At 33.9% G+C, this 19189-nt stretch overlaps 4 protein-coding genes across 4 annotated transcripts; all 4 read right to left on the bottom strand.

Annotated features, from left to right (window-relative positions):
• Positions 1 to 1734: 1734 nt before the first annotated feature.
• LOC118037267 (anthocyanidin 3-O-glucosyltransferase 2-like) lies at positions 1735 to 3333 on the bottom strand. The gene has a single exon (XM_035043178.2). The coding sequence runs from the start codon at positions 3239 to 3241 to the stop codon at positions 1796 to 1798; it is 1446 nt and encodes a 481-aa protein (XP_034899069.1). The 5' UTR covers positions 3242 to 3333; the 3' UTR covers positions 1735 to 1795.
• Positions 3334 to 4715: 1382 nt separating this feature from the next.
• LOC118037300 (anthocyanidin 3-O-glucosyltransferase 6-like) lies at positions 4716 to 5583 on the bottom strand. Its single transcript, XM_035043231.1, has 2 exons — positions 5143 to 5583; positions 4716 to 5111 (listed from the first exon to the last, which is right to left on the bottom strand). The coding sequence occupies exons 1-2, from the start codon at positions 5581 to 5583 to the stop codon at positions 4716 to 4718; spliced, it is 837 nt and encodes a 278-aa protein (XP_034899122.1).
• Positions 5584 to 6669: 1086 nt separating this feature from the next.
• Positions 6670 to 8301, bottom strand: LOC118037268 (anthocyanidin 3-O-glucosyltransferase 2-like). The gene has a single exon (XM_035043179.2). The coding sequence runs from the start codon at positions 8219 to 8221 to the stop codon at positions 6776 to 6778; it is 1446 nt and encodes a 481-aa protein (XP_034899070.1). The 5' UTR covers positions 8222 to 8301; the 3' UTR covers positions 6670 to 6775.
• A 5405-nt stretch (positions 8302 to 13706) lies between these two features.
• LOC118037265 (anthocyanidin 3-O-glucosyltransferase 2-like) lies at positions 13707 to 15267 on the bottom strand. Its single transcript, XM_035043175.2, has one exon. The coding sequence runs from the start codon at positions 15194 to 15196 to the stop codon at positions 13751 to 13753; it is 1446 nt and encodes a 481-aa protein (XP_034899066.1). The 5' UTR covers positions 15197 to 15267; the 3' UTR covers positions 13707 to 13750.
• Between the last annotated feature and the right edge of the window lie 3922 nt (positions 15268 to 19189).

The raw sequence follows: 19189 nt of genomic DNA, 5'->3' as shown, positions 1-19189 counted from the left end.
TTTATTTTTAATGAAAATTGACGCTCGACAAGAGTTTAAAATTGATGAAAAACAGAATAAACATCAGATTTTACAACAAGTGAATAATACCATATATATTTTGTGTGGGCATCAACAAAGATAACAGAATAACGATAACCATCCGAAGAAAAAAAAGGAGCCTTTGGTGATGGTTTTAGAAAATGAAAACATTGGAGATCGGCGTCGCAGATGTTTTGACTTTTTCAATGAATTTTTGTCAGAAAAGTGACTATCATTTCATCGTTTTAGAATGACTTCCCAGGTAATGAACCTTTTAAGGGTTAGTTTAGTGGATTGGTACAAGAAATTTGAAATTGAAAGCCTGATTTAGGCTCAGTTTTACAAAGATATTTAATTAAATCAAAATTCATACGACATTGTTCTCCTTGTCGTTGCTAAATCCAACCCTAATAATCTTGTTGATCAACATAAAAAATAATAAAATATTAGTTTTTCTATAAAAATAGTGCATCCAGATTCACTTTATAGCCTCTTGGATTTTTCGTATAAATTCCCAAGAAGATCCGCAGCTATAATTATAACAATAAAACAACTTAAACAAAAACTTTAAAACACTTTCCTTACATGTTTTTGTTTTTTAATATTTTTAATTTTGTTTTGTGTTGTTTTTGTTTTTTCAGTTACTTTTGTGTTTTGTCTTTTTTTTTTTTTTTTTAATCTTTCCCCAATTTTTTTTTTTAATCGTTTTTACCTTTTTTTTGGATTTTACATTTTTTTTCTTTTTTTTTCCCCCAAGATTATCTTCTTTTTTCTTTTTTTTTTTGTGTTTTTTTTTTAAATTATCTTTGTCAATGTTTTTTAATATTGAACTAGTTGAAAATTTAGTTTTGTAGTTTTTTTAAAAAAAAAACATTTTGGATTACTGCAATGTTTCCCCACATTTGTTTTTTTTTTTTTCATGATTTTTTTTAAAAATGATCTTTGTCGATTTTTTTTTCTTCGTATTAAGCTGGTTAAGAATTTTGCTTTGTAGATTTTTTTTTAAAAAAAACACTATGGACTATAATAACGTTTCCCCACATGGTTTTTGTTTTGCTACAGTGTTTCTCCACATGTTTTTTTTTTAAATTATCTTACCCGAATGTTTTTTTTTTATAATATTGAACTGATTCAGAATTTAGCTTTAACTTTTCCTACATGTTTTTTTTTTACAATTATTTTATTTTTTTTTTGTTTTTTTTTTCTTTTTTTGTGTTTGTATGGGCAGAGAGAAGTTCAATTGAAGAAAAAAATACCCGGCAAAGAAAGGCCCAAACTCGAAAAAGTCAAGTAGAGTAGAGGCCAATTCAAGCCCTAGCCCGAGTCAAGTAGAGTAGATTGCTACAGTTTTCCACCATATAATTTTTTGTTGTTATGAAATGTTTTAAAATTGTCTTTATTAATTTTAATATTTTAAATATTGAGTTAGTTAAGAATTACAATTATAAATTTTCTCCTAAAACACTATAAATTGTTACAGTATTTCATTATAAAGTTTTTATTTCCTTTTTTTTTTCTTTTGTGAATTTTTTCAAAATTTTCTTTGGTTATTTTAATTTTTAAATATTAAATTGGTTAAAAATTATTCATAGTTTTTTTTTATTGAAAACATTTGCAACAATTTTTCTCTTTTTATATATATTTTTTTATTTTTTTCATAAATCTACAATAATATATAAATATACCACAAGCCTGCGGCACCGGGATGGCATCTAGTATCCAACTAAAAGACATTGTATTAAATAACACGAAGAGACTAGAGAGTATAATTTAATCATTTTAGGTGGTCCATCGTATCTTGAATGAAACGACCTAACCATGTGAACGAGGATCCACCGTTCTCCAAAGCCTTCCTGCTCTTTCCACTCATCTCCTTCAACTTCTCCCTCTTCTCATCGCAAAGCTCCATTAAACACCTTACTCCTCTCTCGATCTCCCCGGCACTAATGACATCTTCTTTACCGTCCGAGATAAACTCTCTTCTATAATCCATTTTAATCTCCACTCCCAATCCGAGCTCAACAATCATTTGAAAGGCATTCAGTTGTTGCTCTGCATATAATGGCCACGCGGCAATTGGAACGCCAAACCATATGCTTTCCAATATAGAGTTCCATCCACAGTGCGATACGAACCCTCCTACGGATGGATGGGCCAAAATATCTGTCTGTGGGGCCCATCCAATTATTTTTCCTGTGATAGCCGTCCGATCCAAAAATCCTTCAGGTAAGACATCCCGAGGGTTAGTGTAATCGCTTGGAGGTTCCATCTTCCCTTGCGGTGGTGGTTGACGTAGAGACCACAAGAATCGATGCCCGCTCTGCTCTAGCCCCCATGCAATTTCCTTCACCTGATCCTCACCGAAACCCCCCATGCTCCCGAAGCATAGATACACTACTGAGGATAGGGGCTGATCATCAAGCCATTGCTTGATGTCTTTGTATTTATCAGACTCCTCGTCACAATCACCATCTCTATTAAGGTTTAAAATGGGACCCACTGGATATACCGGAGGGGTATTTTCTTCAGAAAAAGAGTTGATCGCATGAGATTCCAGCTCTTCAAATGTGTTTATTATAATACCCTTAGTTTCTCTAAACCTTCTAGCTTGATGGAGCATAGTTGGCAGCCACTCTTTGTTAAGCAAAACAGAAGGCAAGACCTTAGCTGGAACAGGATTTGCCAAACACGGCATGACCAACTCAGCATCCGAGCCCTTGAACTCAGCAGGGTCAACTTTCTGCTCATCGTGAAGAGCCTGAACATAAAATTGGAGGCTAAGAAAAGCTGCACCTGACGTAAGGAAAATATATGAGGGAACACCAAATTCATTGGCAACATCTATCATTGGTGTACAAAACATATCGAGAACAAACCCAGAAAGTGTAGGCGAGTCAGGGCTTGACTCGGACTGGCTCACAAGCTTAGAGACTTCATCTTTGACATGGGGTATCTGGGTTTCAATCAAAGAATAGAGGAACTTCCTGGGTTGGTTTGGATCAGGCTCATTTTTAGGCAAGTCAATGAAGCGGATACGATTACAGGCAGTACTCACTGAATTTATAAACCTATCAATCTTGGGGTCAGAACGTATTTTCATGATGAGGAAGGTGACTGAAAGCCTCTCATCACGGTCTACAAGAAGCTTTGCTACCTCTACTGTGGATACGAGGTGGCTTATACCTGGTGTTGGTATGAAGACCAGCTCAGCTTTCTTCATTCTGCTACTGAGCTCCTTTTTTTTTCTTTATTTGCTAGAGAATTTCAAGGCGGGATTGCATGTAAAAGACTGATTTTCATATCCTTTTTAAAGGCACTGTTTGTGGCTATAATTAAGTGGACTTGAGATAGGCAATATATTGTTCAAAACTACATTCGTGCAGGACAAGAATAAGAGTGAGGTCATGGCTTTGCTGTGATTGTGGACTGCTTTTACAATTCGTCAAGAAGACCCAAAAAATGGGATGCCGTCCCTGTCAGAAATTTAAATCTCTTTTACAATAGGCTGAATTTTCTATGCTTATATATTGATGTTTTAGGATTGATGTTAATAGAGATTAAATTTAGGTTATGAATAACTAAAAAAACACATCATCTTTTATCAGTTAGGGGTATTTTTTAAAAAATAAACACTAATCTTGAAATTTAAATCAAGAAAAAAAAAACAAATGTCATAATGATTAAACTTAGTTTAACTTGATAAAATAATTTTAAAAAGTAAGGATTTTAAATTTGATCTGGGCCAAGTTAAAGTTATATATATACACACAAAAAAACTTTTTTAATAACCCTATTAACTAGGTCACACCTAGATACATCAACACTAAGAATTTCTTTTTTTTTTTTTTTTTTTAAAATCTAGAACCAAATAACACCTATATTTTAATAAAAATAATTGACATGAGACCTTGTAACTTAGTGATTTAAATTTTATTTTGAGTAGATTACTGAACCCAGTTTAACAACTATAATCTATATTATCTAGATCTATGCTTTGGTTTAATCATCAACACTTTGGTATGAAGACCAGCTCAGCTTTCTTCATTCTGCGACTGAGCTCCCTTTTTTTTTTCCCTCTATTTGCTAGAGAATTTCCAGGTGGGATTGCATTTAAAAGACTGATTTTCATATCCTTTTTAAGGGCACTACTTGTGGCTATAATTAAGTGGACTTCAGATTGGCAATTTACTGTTCAAAAATATATACGTGCAGGACAAGAGTGAGAGTGAGGTCATGGCTTTGCTGTCATTGTGGAGACCGATAACCTTGAAATTTATAACAATTAAACTAATAACTACTAAAAAAAATCCATAATTTAACTAACTAGAAATGTAATTTATATGCCGAAAAGCATGCCAATCACGAGAGGTAACAAAAAGATTGCCAACGGGCAAAGACTGAGGTCATGGCTTTGCTGTAAGCGTGGAACAGCTATCTTATGACTTATCTAGGCTTTTACCATCCGAGTTCAATTCTTTTAATTATTTTAATGTCCATTCCCAACCCTAACTCTATAATTATTTGAAAAGCATTAGTTTGTGCTTTGCATGTTATGGCCACGCGGCAATTGGAACGCCATGCTTTCCAATATAGAATTCCGTCCATAGTACAATACAAACTCTCCTACCACAGGATGAGCCAAAATATCTATCTGTGGAGCCCATCCAATTATTTTTCCAATGTTAGTTGTCCGATCAAAAAAATCCTTGAGGTAAGACATCCCGAGGATTCGTGTAATCGCTTGGAAGAAGTTCCATCCTGCCTTTCGGTGGTGGTTTACGTAGAGACCACAAGAATCGATGGCCGCTCTGCTCTAGCCCACATGCGATTTCCTTCACCTGATCCACACCGAAACTTCCCATGCTCCCGAAGCATATATACACCACTGATGATAGAGGCTGATCATCAAGCCATTGTTTCAAAATGGGACCCACTGGACACACTGGAGGGGTATTGCCATTAGAAAAGGAGTTAATCGCATGAGATTCCAGCTCTTTATTTGTGTTTACAATAATACCCTTAGTTTCCCTGAACCTTCTAGCTTGAGCGAGGACAGAAGCCAGCCCCTTTTTGTTAAGGTAAGACCTTGGCTGGATATGGATTCGCCAAACAAGGCATCACCAATTCCGCTTCCGAGTCCTTGAACTCGATAGGGTCAACTCTCTGCTCACCATGAAGAGCCTGAATATAAAACACAAGACCAAGATAAGCTGCACCTGACGTAAGGAAGATATATGAGGGAACACCAATTTCAGTGGTCACATCTATCATTGGTGTAGAAAACATATCAAGAACAAGCCCAGCAAGTGCAGGCGAGTCAGGGCTCGACTCGGACTGACTCACTAGCTTAGAGACTTCTTCTTTGGCGTGGGGTTTATGGGTTTGAATCAAAGAAAAGAAAGCGTTGTTGGGTTGGTTTGGATCAAGCTCATCTTCAGGCAAGTCAATGAACCTGATATGATTGCACATAATTGAAATTCTCCGTCGTTTACCGAGAACCCTTTTCCGGTATATCGCTCCTCTTATGTCGGAGCGCTGCCTCTCATAAGATGACAGGCCCATTTTCTATCAATCTTGGAGTAAGAGCGCGGTTTCATGATAAGGAAGGTGATTGAAATCCTCTCATTTTTAATTGATTGTTTTTTAAATTTCAATGTTGGATTAGATTTAAAGTTGAAATTTATAATTTATTATAATTTAATTTTTTATAATATTATTTTGATTTTATAATTAAGTTATTAGGTTAATTTTGGTTAAATTATGTTTTTTTTTAATTGATTTTTTTTTTAATTTTATAATTGAAAATTAAATTTTTTTTTATTTTTTTATAACCATGATTAGAAAATTTATAGATTAACTCAAGTTGACCCGGATTAATCCAATATGTTATTATTTTAATATTTTTTTATTAAAAATATCATATTAAATTTTTTAATCAAATCATATTTTTATAGGCTATTGAGATTATCTTTATATCCTAATCAGGTCATATCAAATCAAATTTTTTTATGCTAGAAAAAACATTTTTAATGTATAAATATTTTTTTTTTACATTTAACAAAAATTTACCTGGCTCGCTGTATATTAAAATCTCTCATGACTTGTTATATCTCATGATCTCTAACATTTCCATCTCTTAATTAAATAAATTTAGTGGAAGACAAGTATATATTGTTGTGGTGTTTTGGATATATTAAATGAAATACAAATCATAGTTCAAATTCAATATATAAAAGTGAAATGACTCTAACCCATCTACTTCAACTCCAAAAAAAAAAAAAACATGGCTTCCTGGAATCACGGAATTAAAGGATTCTAAATCTCTCAATTTTCTATTCTATATATATATATATATATATATATATATATTTTCTTTTTTTCAAAGCATTTTTTTTTTAAAAAATTATTATTGATCACTATTTAAAATATTTCCTTGTTTAAGTGTCGAAGAATCCCCTAATGTACTATAGAGGACCGAATAAGTCCTTCAGCATCAAACCACACCAATTTTGATTAGTTAGGCTAAGGGAAATGACGAGATTTGCATGAACAAGTGATTAACTAATTTATCTACCTCCAGGGATCTTTTTCTAAGCACCTGCTAATATTAAAGTGATAATTTTAATGTACAAATCATTTTACTGTGCATGATAAAACTCTGATTTCAATGAACCATATTTATTTATTTATTTTGAAAGACAACATATCAACGAAAAGACATTGTATAAAATAATACGAAGGGAGTCCAATTTAATCATGGTAGTTGGTCCACCGTATCTTGAATGAAACGACCTAACCAAGTGAACGAGGATCCACCGTTCTCCAAAGCCTTCCTGCTCTTTCCACTCATCTCCTTCAACTTCTCCCTTTTTTCATCGCGAAGCTCCATTAAGCACCTTACTCCTCTCTCGATCTCCCCGGCACTAATGACATCTTCATTACCATCCGAGATAAACTCTCTTCTATAATCCATTTTAATCTCCACTCCCAATCCGAGCTCAACAATTATTTGAAAGGCATTGAGTTGTTGCTCTGCATATAGTGGCCAAGCGGCAATTGGAACGCCAAACCATATGCTTTCCAATATAGAGTTCCATCCACAATGCGATACAAACCCTCCTACCGATGGATGGGCTAAAATATCTGTCTGTGGGGCCCATCCAATTATTTTTCCTGTGTTAGCCGTCCGTTCCAAAAACCCTTCAGGTAAGACATCCCGAGGATTAGTGTAGTCGCTTGGAGGTTCCATCGTCCCTTTCGGTGGTGGTTTCCGTAGAGACCACAAGAATCGATGCCCACTCTGCTCTAACCCCCATGCAATTTCCTTCACCTGATCCACTCCGAAACTCCCCCTGCTCCCGAAGCATAGATACACTACTGAGGATAGGGGCTGATCATCAAGCCATTGCTTGATGTCTTTGTATTTATCAGACTCCTCGTCACAATCACCATCTCTATTAAGATTTAAAATGGGACCCACTGGATATACCGGAGGGGTATTACCTTTAGAAAAGGAGTCGATCGCATGAGATTCCAGCTCTTCAAATGTGTTTATTATAATACCCTTACTTTCTCTAAACCTTCTAGCTTGACTGAGCATATGTGGCAGCCACTCTTTGTCAAGCAAAACAGAAGGCAAGACCTTAGCTGGAACAGGGTTTGCCAAACACGGCATGACCAACTCAGCATCCGAGCCCTTGAACTCAGCAGGGTCAACTTTCTGCTCATCGTGAAGAGCCTGAATATAAAATTGGAGGCTAAGAAAAGCTGCACCTGACGTAAGGAAAATATATGAGGGAACACCAAATTCATTGGCCACGTCTATCATTGGTGTACAAAACATATCGAGAACAAACCCAGAAAGTGTAGGCGAGTCAGGGCTTGACTCGGACTGGCTCACAAGCTTAGAGACTTCATCTTTGACATGGGGTATCTGGGTTTCAATCAAAGAAAAGATAGACTTCCTGGGTTGGTTTGGACCAGGCTCATCTTTAGGCAAGTCAATGAAGCGGATACGATTACAGGCTGTATTCACTGAATTTATAAACCTATCAATCTTGGGGTCAAAACGTAGTTTCATGATGAGGAAGGTGATTGAAAGCCTCTCATCACGGTCTACAAGCAGCTTTGCTACCTCTACTGAGGATAGGAGGTGGCTTATACCTGTTATTGGTATGAAGACCAGCTCAGCTTTCTTCATTCTGCGACAGAGCTCTGTTTTTTTTTTCCTCTATTTGCTATAGAGAATTTCGAGGTGGGATTGCATGTAAAAGACTGATTTTCATATCCTTTTTAAGGGCACTACTTGTGGGCCTGTGGCTATAATTAAGTGGACTTGAGATTGGCAATTTACTGTTAAAAAATATATACGTGCAGGACAAGAGTGAGAGTGAGGTCATGGCTTTGCTGTCATTGGGAGACTAAAGTTATAACTTTAGAAACACATCATCTTTATACCAGTTCGGTATATATTTTTTAAAAACATTAGGCACTAATCTCAAAATTTAAATAAAGAAAAAATATTGTATATATTTTTTTTAACAATTTTCCATAGTATAACAAATTTCGTAACCGATGGACAACAACAATAATATTCATCTCCGTGACATTGATCAAGGAATGTAGGACGCGAAGGCTTTTGAAGAAGCTTTGGAAGCCCAAGAGACCGATTTGAGGTTCACAGCGTGGGTTCACATGTAGACTTAATTTTTTCATGAATAACTTATAATTCATGAAAAAATTATGAATGCTCATTATTTAAATATATGCATTTTTATAACTTAATTAATATATTGGTTCATTTATTAAAATATTTTTAACACTAAAAATAATATTAATCAAACATGGACTTAATAATAAAATATCTTACACTAATCAAGCCAAGCTAAAACTCATGATCCCACATGCTCATAGTTCAATCTATAAAACTATTTTGGGTTTGAAACTCTTGTTGTCCAAGGGTTCTTTAAGAATAATCATTATGAGATTTCATAGTTTCATTGACGGGCTGGATCTATCGATGTGAGATTCAGACTTCGTCAATAAATTTTTTTTCAACAAGTTCACCGACAAAAGGTGTTCATCGGCAATTCAACGTTCTGTCGCTATGTCTATCAAAAAAAAATTTACTTACTAATAGAAAATACGCACACAAAAAAATCCCGTTGATAATATACTAACATATATATTCCATCGGTTATAATGGCATATCCAGTAAATATTTTTCAACTCTCGTACAATGCCAATAGACTCGATCCGTCTGTAAAGACGTCGATGAATATGGCATTTTCAATAAATATTTTTCAACTCTTGATAAAATGCTAATGGATTTTTATCTGTCTGTAAAGGTGTCAGTGATTGTTGTAATTTTGGTAAATATGTTTTAACTTTTAATAAGATGTCGACGAATACATTCCATTTGCAAATCTATTTATGGGGTTTTTTAATTTTAAAACTATGATAAATGAATTAAGAAATTTTTATGTTGAAAAAGAAGTTCTTTGAGTATTTCTTAATAAGGCTAAAGTGATAATTTCAATGTACAAATCAATATATGTTTTGTAGTATGTTAGAAGTTTATCAGATTGGTCTTAAGAAATTTGACATTTAAAGTTTTTAGTTAAATCCGTTAAAATATTAAATCAATCAAATCCGTTCGACTCTCGTCAAATCAATAGAAGAAAAATTACTATTTTAATAAAAATAATTATTCTAGAATCAACTGATGACCTATAGCTTCTTTAATATCAGTTTCCAAACCGGTCACGAGAACTAATAATAATAATAATAATAATAATAATGAAGAAGGCCAATCCTAAACCCACGAGCCAGAGACGGAATTCTGTACCTTCCACCGAATGCTCCTCTTTTCTACTACGGTAAACTTCACTCTAAGCCAATCATTTGCTCGCTTGACGGTCGGAGCGCTCTTTTATGATATGAAGAAGAAGCTCGTATATCTTTTATCTATGCTTGGCTGGTGGAATAAATCATTGCATTTTTTAGATAAAAGCTGGCGATGACTTGTCAACTCAATCGAGATCAACAACAGCTTGTAACATCACGCCTGTCATCGTCGCTGTGCCTTGCATGTTTATTGGGTTTGTAGGGTGTTCAGTGGGCTGTGGAATTAGTCGTGGTGCGCGCAAGCTGGCCCGGATATCCACGTAAATAAAAAAAAAAAAAAAAAAAGAAAACTGAAAGCTGCTTTAACAAGAAGCACTAGCAGCAAGAAGAAATTGAGGTTAGTCGCTTGCCTCTTCATACTGCACGAGAACTTCCGGTGAGGTCATGGCTTTGCTGTGATTGTGGACTGCTTTTACAATTCGTCAAGAAGACCCAAAAAAAAGGGATGCCGTCCCTGTCAGAAATTTAAATTTAGATCTCTTTTATGAAATTCAAAGCAGAAGACAACGTTTTTTACTACATATTATGGGCTGAATTTTCTATGCATATATATATATATATATATATATATATATATATATTGATGTCTTAGGATTGATGTTAATAGAGATTAAATTTAGGTTATGAATAACTTTAAAAACACACCATCTTGTATCAGTTAGGTGTATTTTTAAAAAAAAATAAACACTAATCTTGAAATTTAAATCAAGAAAAAAAACCAATTGTCATAATGATTAAACTTAATTTAACTTGATAAATTAATTTGATCGGGGCCAAGTTAAAGTTATATATACACACCCAAAAAAACTTATTTAATAACCCTATTAACAAGGTCACACCTAGACACATCAACACTAAGAATTTCTTTTTTTAAAAAAAAAATCTAGAACCAAATAACACCTATATTTTAATAAAAATAATTGACATGAGACCTTGTAACTTGGTGATTTAAATTTTATTTTAAGTAGATTACTGAACCCAGTTTAACAAGTATAATCTATATTATCTAGATCTATGCTTTGGTTTAATCATCGACACTTTTTTTTTTCATTTTCATTTTCCTCTTCTTTTTTTATAGATTATAAGGCCGAAGCCAAAATGCAAAATACTATAAAATGAAACAAACCGGGTAAATGCTCCCCTGTTGTATCCTTAAAAAAAAAAAAGCCCTTAGGGAAAAGGGACAGTCCTTGAAAGAAAGATGATATTTTTAGAAAAAAATGCAAAGTAATAATACGATTAGTTCGATTTACATATATAATGTAATTTCAAATTTCTAAAAATCAAATAAGTATTGGATCAGCCTAAGTTATTGATTACAAAATATGGGCTTAACCGATCCAACATTCTTCTGACCCTATGCACAAGCGATGTGACCCAAGTTTGTACGAGGAAAGCCTGGCCCATCTCCACTTTCTTTATTTACTAAAAGTTTTTTTACGTAGAAAGTTTCACTTTACCTGACAAATAAAAGGCACTGCAGAAATCATACTGTTTAAATTATGATTATACTAACTTTTGAAAAGAAAATGAAGGTTATGTTTAGTAATGCTGTTTAAATTATGGTTTTGTAAATTATGAATTTTGTTTTTGTTAAAAATTATTTTTTTATAATTTAAAAAAAAAATATTTGTTTTAATATAAAACAACTTAGGAAGGAATGGTTTTCTCCTTTCTGATGGAGATACATCATGATTTTGTAAATTAAAATAATACAAGATCTTCAATAAAAACTACTTGTTATTCAAAAAGTTGTTGCGTCTGCTTGGCAGCTGAGCCCAATATTATTGGGTTGGGTTGACAAGCCAGATTTAAAACACTTCAAAAAAAATTCCAAAAAAGAGGTTGAGTCTGGCTTGGGTTTGCAAGGGCAATTGAACCCAATATTTTATTAAAACATTAGATGATGATAAAGGTTTTTTTTAATTTGAGGTTGGGTTGAATTTTTTTATTAAACCATGTTTGTTTTTGTTTTTCAATATTGCTTTGAGAAAAAAATTGATAATTTGTTTTTCATTACTTCAAATTATTATTTTTCCTTAATTCATATTAAGATGTTTTTGTATTAATTTGATGTGATTATATAAAAAATAGTTTTTAACAAATAAAAAATATTATCTTCCAATTTTATTTTATTTTCCTCTTGAATTTTATTTTCTTTTCTCTTATTGATTTGTTTTCATATTGTTTTTGAGAAAATAAATTAATGTGACTTTGTTTTTACACTACACAAACTTTGGGTGATGATAATTTTTTTTTATTTTAGGTTGGGTTGAATTTTCTTATTAAAACATAGTTGTTTTTTAGTGTAAAAAATGCTTTGAAAAAATTTTAAATTTTTGTTGTTGTTTTCTTTAGTTCAAATTAATATTTTTGATTTTTTTTGTGTTTTTTAAAAATATTTATTAAGATTGGGTCTCGCGGCTGCCAGACCCAAACAGAATATATAAAGTTGGGTCCTGCCCTAAAAGAACCCAAAACATTTATGGATCCTACTGCAAACCTTTCAACCTTGGCTCTTGCTTCGAGGAGGACCCATCAGCATGAGTCCTATCCCTAACAAGACCTCTCAATATTAGGGGTGAGCAAAACCGGTTCGGTTTGGTTTTTATCTAAAAAACTAACCAAAATTGAAATTTGAAAAACTTAAAAATTCAAACCGAAACCGAACCGGAACCGGTTCAAACCGACTAGTTGCGGTTCGGTTCAGTTCGAGTTTTTTTTTATAAAAACCAGAAAAACCTGTATTAAAGTTACCATCATAGCGCTTAGCCTGCTCAGTGAGCTTGGCCATGTAAACGTGAGTCTCTCTCTCCTTCATAAAAACCAAAACCTGTATTAATGTGTTCGCAGACAAATCAATAGTCACCAGAGAGAATTTTTTATAGAGGTCTGAAAGCAAAGAAAAGGGAGGCGTGCCTTAAATAGAAAAGGAGCGACTGGAGAGGAGGAGAAATAACAGATCTGAACTGTAAGTTGGGTTCGGAAAGAGGAACCGCGCTTTTTGTGATTTTATTTCCTACCATAGCTTGGATGTATTCAACCTTTTCTGTCGGAGGGCTTTTGAAGATGAAGATGGCATGGAAGAGCCAGAGAGGGATATGGATGAAGAATCGAAGATTGAGGCGCGGCTGTGAGGAGATGGAGTCGCAAAGTGTTTAGGGTTAATTAGGTTTTAGAAATTAGAACGTGATTTTTTTTTCCTATTTATAGTACCCCTTAAATCGAACCGGTTCGGTTCGGTTGGGGTTTTTCCGGTTTTAGAAACCGAAACCGAATCGAAAATTTTTCAAAAAAAAAAAAATCGGTTTAATCGGTTTTTTTTTTTCAGTTCGGTTTTTTCGGTTTTTTTTTTCTCAGTTTACTCGGTTTCTCGGTTTTTTTGCTCACCCCTACTCAGTATGAGGTCCTGCCCTTAGCAGAACTTGAAGCTTTTAATTTTTTTTCTTTGCTTTCATGTAATTTTTTCCCCAATATTAAAAAAAAAAAGTTAACAATAGTCTTTTATAAGTTTAAAAGTTCAGTGATCAAAATCGTTTTTGATTTGAGGCTGTGTTGGATTTTTTTTATTAAAATATGTTTGTTTTTATCTTTTAAAAATGATTTGAAAAGAGTTTGAAATTTTTTTATTGTTTGCTTTAGTTTAAATTAATACTTTTAATGTTTTTTATTAAAAAATCAATATATTTAGATTGGATTTGAAAACATACCAAACCTAAAAAAATATATTAGGGGTCCTCCCTAGCAGGACTCATCCAACTTGGGACCTACACCAGAACCACCCAAAATAGCGTTTTATTAAATAACACGAAAAGAGTACAGTTTAATCATGGACGTGGTCCACCGTATCTTGAATGAAACGACCTAACCAAGTGAACGAGGATCCACCGTTCTCCAAAGCCTTCCTGCTCTTTCCACCCAGCTCCTTCAACTTCTCCCTTTTCTCATCGCAAAGCTCCATTAAACACCTTATTCCTCTCTCGATCTCCCCGGCACTAACGACATTTTCACTACCATCCCAGTTAAAATCTCTTCTATAATCCATTTTAATCTCCACTCCCAATCCGAGCTCAACAATTATTTGAAAGGCATTGAGTTGTTGCTCTGCATATAGTGGCCACGCGGCAATTGGAACGCCAAACCATATGCTTTCCAATATAGAGTTCCATCCACAGTGCGATACAAACCCTCCTACGGATGGATGGGCCAAAATATCTGTCTGCGGGGCCCATCCAATTATTTTTCCTGTGATAGCCGTCCGATCCAAAAATCCTTCAGGTAAGACATCCCGAGGATTGTAATCGCTTGGAGGTTCCATCTTCCCTTCCGGTGGTGGTTGACGCAGAGACCACAAGAATCGATGCCCGCTCTGCTCTAGCCCACAAGCAATTTCCTTCACCTGATCCACTCTGAAACCCCCCATGCTCCCGAAGCATAGATACACTACCGAGGATAGAGGCTGATCATCGAGCCATTGCTTGATGTCTTTGTATTTATCAGACTCCTCGCCGCCGCCATCATCTCTATTAAGGTTTAAAATGGGACCCACTGGATATACCGGAGGGCTATTACCTTTAGAAAAGGAGTGGATCGCATGAGATTCCAGCTCTTCAAATGTGTTTATTATAATACCCTTACTTTCTCTAAACCCTCTAGCTAGACCGAGGAAAGATGGCAGCCACTCTTTGTCAAGCATAAAAAAAGGCAAGACCTTAGCTGGAAGTGGATTTGCCAAACACGGCATGACCAACTCAGCATCCGAGCCCTTGAACTCAGTAGGGTCAACTTTCTGCTCATCGTGAAGAGCCTGAACATAAAGTTGAAGGCCAAGACAAGCTGCACTTGTCGTAAGGAAGATATATGAGGGAACACCAAATTCATTGGCCACATCTATCATTGGTGTACAAAACATATCGAGAACAAACCCAGAAAGTGTAGGCGAGTCAGGGCTTGACTGGGACTGCCTCACAAGCTTAGAGACTTCGTCTTTGACATGGGGTTTCTGGGCTTCAATGAAAGAAAAGAAGATCGTGATGGGGTCGTTTGGATCAGTCTCATCTTTAGGCAAGTCGATGAAGCGGATACGATTACAGGCTGTACTCACTGAATTTATAAACCTATCAGTCTTGGGGTCAGAACGTGGTTTCATGATGAGGAAGGTGATCGAAAGCCTCTCATCACGGTCTAGAAGAAGCTTTGCTACCTCTACTGCGGATAGGAGGTGGCTGATACCTGTTGTTGGTATGAAGACCAGCTCAGCTTTCTTCATTCTGCGACTGAGCTCTTTTTTTGTTCCCCCTCTATTTGCTAGAGAATTTCAAGGTGGGATTGCATGTAAAAGACTGATTTTCATATCCTTTTTAAGGGCACTACTTGTGGGCCTGTGGCTATAATTAAGTGGACTTGAGATTGGCAATTTACTGTTAAAAAATATATACGTGCAGGACAAGAGTGAGAGTGAGGTCATGGCTTTGCTGTCATTGTGGACTGCTTTTACAATTCGTCGAGAAGATCCAATAAAATGCGATGCCGTCCCTGTCAGAAATTTAAATTGAGATCTCTTTAATACTTCTCTGTACAAAAATATAACTGATGCCCTTTTGGTTATGTGTGTAGAGGAAGTCGTGTATAGGACATAATACAGCTCAAACGATCCAATAGAAATGGAGACAAGCAGAGTCTGATAGCTACTTCCTCAAGTCATTCGGGTACTCACAATTCCTTAGGGAATTCATTTTCCCAACAAAGATCAACTAAGATTATATGGTGAGGAAAGAGGATGATAGGTCCCAATCAAGCTATGACTATGTAATGCAGCATTTATTCAACTTCGGGTGAGAATTAACCTCGAGAATTGTATTTTAATGAAATAAGTTGCTTCTTTTCTGATTTCCCACATGATCTTTTTATATAGGAAAGAAACTAACAAACATTCCTAATTCTGAGATCGTATCCCTTAGAATCAAGACACTACCTTCTACTGGCAATCAGCCACTTCGGCATTATTGAAAGTCAAATAACTAATAGACCTATTCTTAAACACATAGATCTATTCTTAAGCACGCATGCTTTGTGGGCATGACTAACAAGTTAGACCATGTCCTTAGTCACAGGTCCATGCGTGACAGCAAACAATTAATCGAAATACTTTGGGTTTGTTACTGCTACCCTTGCAGATCTTCGTGGTTCACTTCGTGGCTCATCAGAGGAAGGACCAAATTGATCATCTTTTGAGAAGAGTTAATCTTCTATATTTCCATGGTCAAATTTAATAAGAGAAATAGTCTTTTATTAAAATTTTCATTTTCCAAGGATAAATTTCAAATTTTCTAAAAGAAAGGTACCAAATATGTGAGATTATTAACTTGGAGGGGCCAGAGTTGTTAAATTTAGGGGGCAAATGACAACCTCCCCGATTTGTCCTTAATGGGCTGCATCCATTGATTGTGGTTTCTGGACACTTGTGTTCGTGATTAGTATTTTAGTATTTTTTTAAATATATTAAAATAATATATTTTTAAGAATAATACATTAAAACAATTAAAACAATTAAAAAATATAAAAAAATAATTTTAATTTTTTACCTAACAATATTTTAACCACATTCATAAACACCACAAAAGTGCTTTAATATAGTACAAAACCTTATTGATAAGAAAAATAGTAAAGAGATAACATTATTTCCCTAAGATTCAATGAATATATCAACAATTATTTTCATTTAGAGAGAGAGAGAGAGAGAGAGAGAGTGAAGCTGTACGATCTATGTCACTGCTTCGGCATCATATGATAGCTCCTCGAACTTTCATTAAAGTCACTGCTCCGGCATCATATGATAGTTCCTCGAAATTTCATAAAGGTCACTGCTACTGCATATAATTATTCCAAATTCTACTGTCGAACCATCCTTTTCATCTACAAGGATTGGAAAAGATGACAAGTTTTCTTTGCCTCGATTTTCAATGCCTGCTCAGTTGTCTTGGCCCCTCGAGAAAAACAAAAAGGTCTCGTGTTTTTTTTGCTCTCTTTTCCAGTTTTTTAAAATTTATTATTTTTTATTCATGTTTTTTTAACAGAATTGGTGTTTGGAGTTTTGATTAGAATTTTTTTTCTTTTTCAAAATAATTTTAAAAGTATGGTTATAATTCCTTACCGTCCACGGTTTGATGCCCCTGGTTTCGTGCTTCCTTTTCATCTAGAAGGATTGGAAAACTTTACAAGTATTATTGGCCTCGATTTTCAATGCCCTGCTTAGTATTCATGTCATGGCCCCTTGAAAAAAACAAAATGAAACCAAGGTCTCATATATATATATATATATATATATATATATAGAGAGAGAGAGAGAGAGGGGGGGGGGGAGATCTTCTCCAAGCAATTTTTAAAATAGAGTCTATGGCATAAGCCTGGAATAACATGGCTAGTATTGGCTGGCTTTTATAGCTTGGAATGGCATGTCTGATTTTGATGTCCTGGAATGGATAAGACAGATATTTTAAAATAGAATATATTATTGATAAAGAGATTTGTGTATTAGCATCTAATTATGATGTTTTTGGTTATTATATGATCTACGGTATTGATGAAAATATTAGTAGTGAACAAGATAGAATCTGGGACGGACGATTTATAGTATCACTCTAGATCTGGTAAAAGTAAAAGACCTCTTACCATCTAGGTGGTGGCTTAGTAGTAAAAAGCTTGGGATCAAGAGGTTTGTTTCATCTGTGGTCTCAGGTTCAAACCCTAGGTTGCTCATATGATGGCCACTGGAGGCTTATATGGTAGTTAACTTCAGGGCCCGTGGGATTAGTCGAGGTGCGCGCAAGCTGGCCTGGACACCCACGTTAATAAAATAAAAAAAGACCTCTCTAAGAATATTTGTTTCTATCTATTTTTTTTTAAAAATTAAAATATTTTGTTAATTTTAAATTAATATGTTTTTAGTGTTTTTAATTTATTTTAATATATTAATATCAAAAATAATTTTTATAAAATAAAAAATATCATTAACATAAATTTTAATATAAATTATTATTTAAAAACCAATCATAATTACATTTTCAAATAACTTTTAATTTAAGTATGGGCTAGCTGCGGAGTCTACTCGCATGGCAGCCCCAGTCTCGTGGTTGTGAGCTGGAGCTGCCTTAGCTTTTTCGCATTATTAATATAAAAAATAATACTATTCTTGTATAAAATAAATTTGTTAGCAAGAATAAAATATATTTGTAGTTATAAATTTTTTTTTTAAATAAAAAAAAATGTAAAGATGAAATTAAATATATCAAGTTAATATCAAATATGGAGCTGAAATTCCAACCATGGGGGTGGGGATTTTGAGCTGAAAGCTCAAATGGCTAGAAAAATTCCCATTGTTCGGGCATGACACAGATGGTTGGAAGGCTAACCATTTAAGCTTGGCCGCATAGCTAGAAAATTATTATTGTTTTAAATACGTGTTTAATTTTAAAAATATTAATTTAATATTTTTTCAGTGTTTTTTTTTATATAATTTTAATTTATTAATATAAAAGATATTTAAATATATTTTTAATTAAAAATATTTTTAAAAATCATCTTCCGTCCAAGTTCCAAACACAAACTTAATATCTAATTAGAATTTCTTAACATAGATTTAGAATTGTGTCACGCTTTGGTGTCTATTGTATCTTCAAAGGGTATTTAAATGGGAGGTAGCTTGTGCTTTTTTTTTTAGTAAAAAACATGTTTTTATAGCTTTTAGAGATGTGATTTATTCTTAAAATGTATTGTATTTTTGACAAAAAACTACCACACTTCCAAGCCAAACACACCCTCAATCAGATGAGACACCGCAGAGTATGAAGAAGACCCATCTTTCATCAAAGCTTTCCTGCTTAGTTGACTCATCTCTTTTCTTTATTCTAACTCATTTTTTTTATGAGTGTGTTTGGTATTGTATTAAATTTTATAATTATAATTTTAAAAAAATTATTTTATAAAAAATACTTTTAGTTGAGTTTGGTTTGATATTTATATATGTTTGGTTAAAACTATAGTTAAAATTGAGGTTGAACAAAAAAATAGTTTAATATGTTTGGTTAATAATGCTTTTTAAATTGAGGTTGTAAAATAACTAATATATATATATATATATGGTTTTAAATTTAAATATTGTAGATTTAACTACTCCTATTACATCATAAAATAAATAATACTTTATATAAAATATTTTTTATTGTTCCATTAAACTATCTACAATTCTATTACGTACAAAATT

The sequence above is a fragment of the Populus alba genome, chromosome 16 (genome assembly GCF_005239225.2).
Source record: "Populus alba chromosome 16, ASM523922v2, whole genome shotgun sequence".
In the NCBI taxonomy this organism is placed as follows: Eukaryota; Viridiplantae; Streptophyta; class Magnoliopsida; order Malpighiales; family Salicaceae; genus Populus; species Populus alba.
Note: the sequence above shows the minus strand (reverse complement) of the source record. Positions and strands in the feature narration are given on the sequence as shown.

Excerpts from the sequence above, each read along its gene's own strand:
- LOC118037267 (XM_035043178.2), bottom strand. The coding sequence starts at position 3,241 with ATGAAGAAAGCTGAGCTGGTCTTCATACCAACACCAGGTATAAGCCAC.
- LOC118037300 (XM_035043231.1), bottom strand. The coding sequence starts at position 5,583 with ATGGGCCTGTCATCTTATGAGAGGCAGCGCTCCGACATAAGAGGAGCG. Across the intron at positions 5,112-5,142 it reads AGGACTCGGAAGCGGAATTG|CCAAGGTCTTACCTTAACAA; the intron begins GTGATGCCTTGT and ends ATCCATATCCAG.
- LOC118037268 (XM_035043179.2), bottom strand. The coding sequence starts at position 8,221 with ATGAAGAAAGCTGAGCTGGTCTTCATACCAATAACAGGTATAAGCCAC.
- LOC118037265 (XM_035043175.2), bottom strand. The coding sequence starts at position 15,196 with ATGAAGAAAGCTGAGCTGGTCTTCATACCAACAACAGGTATCAGCCAC.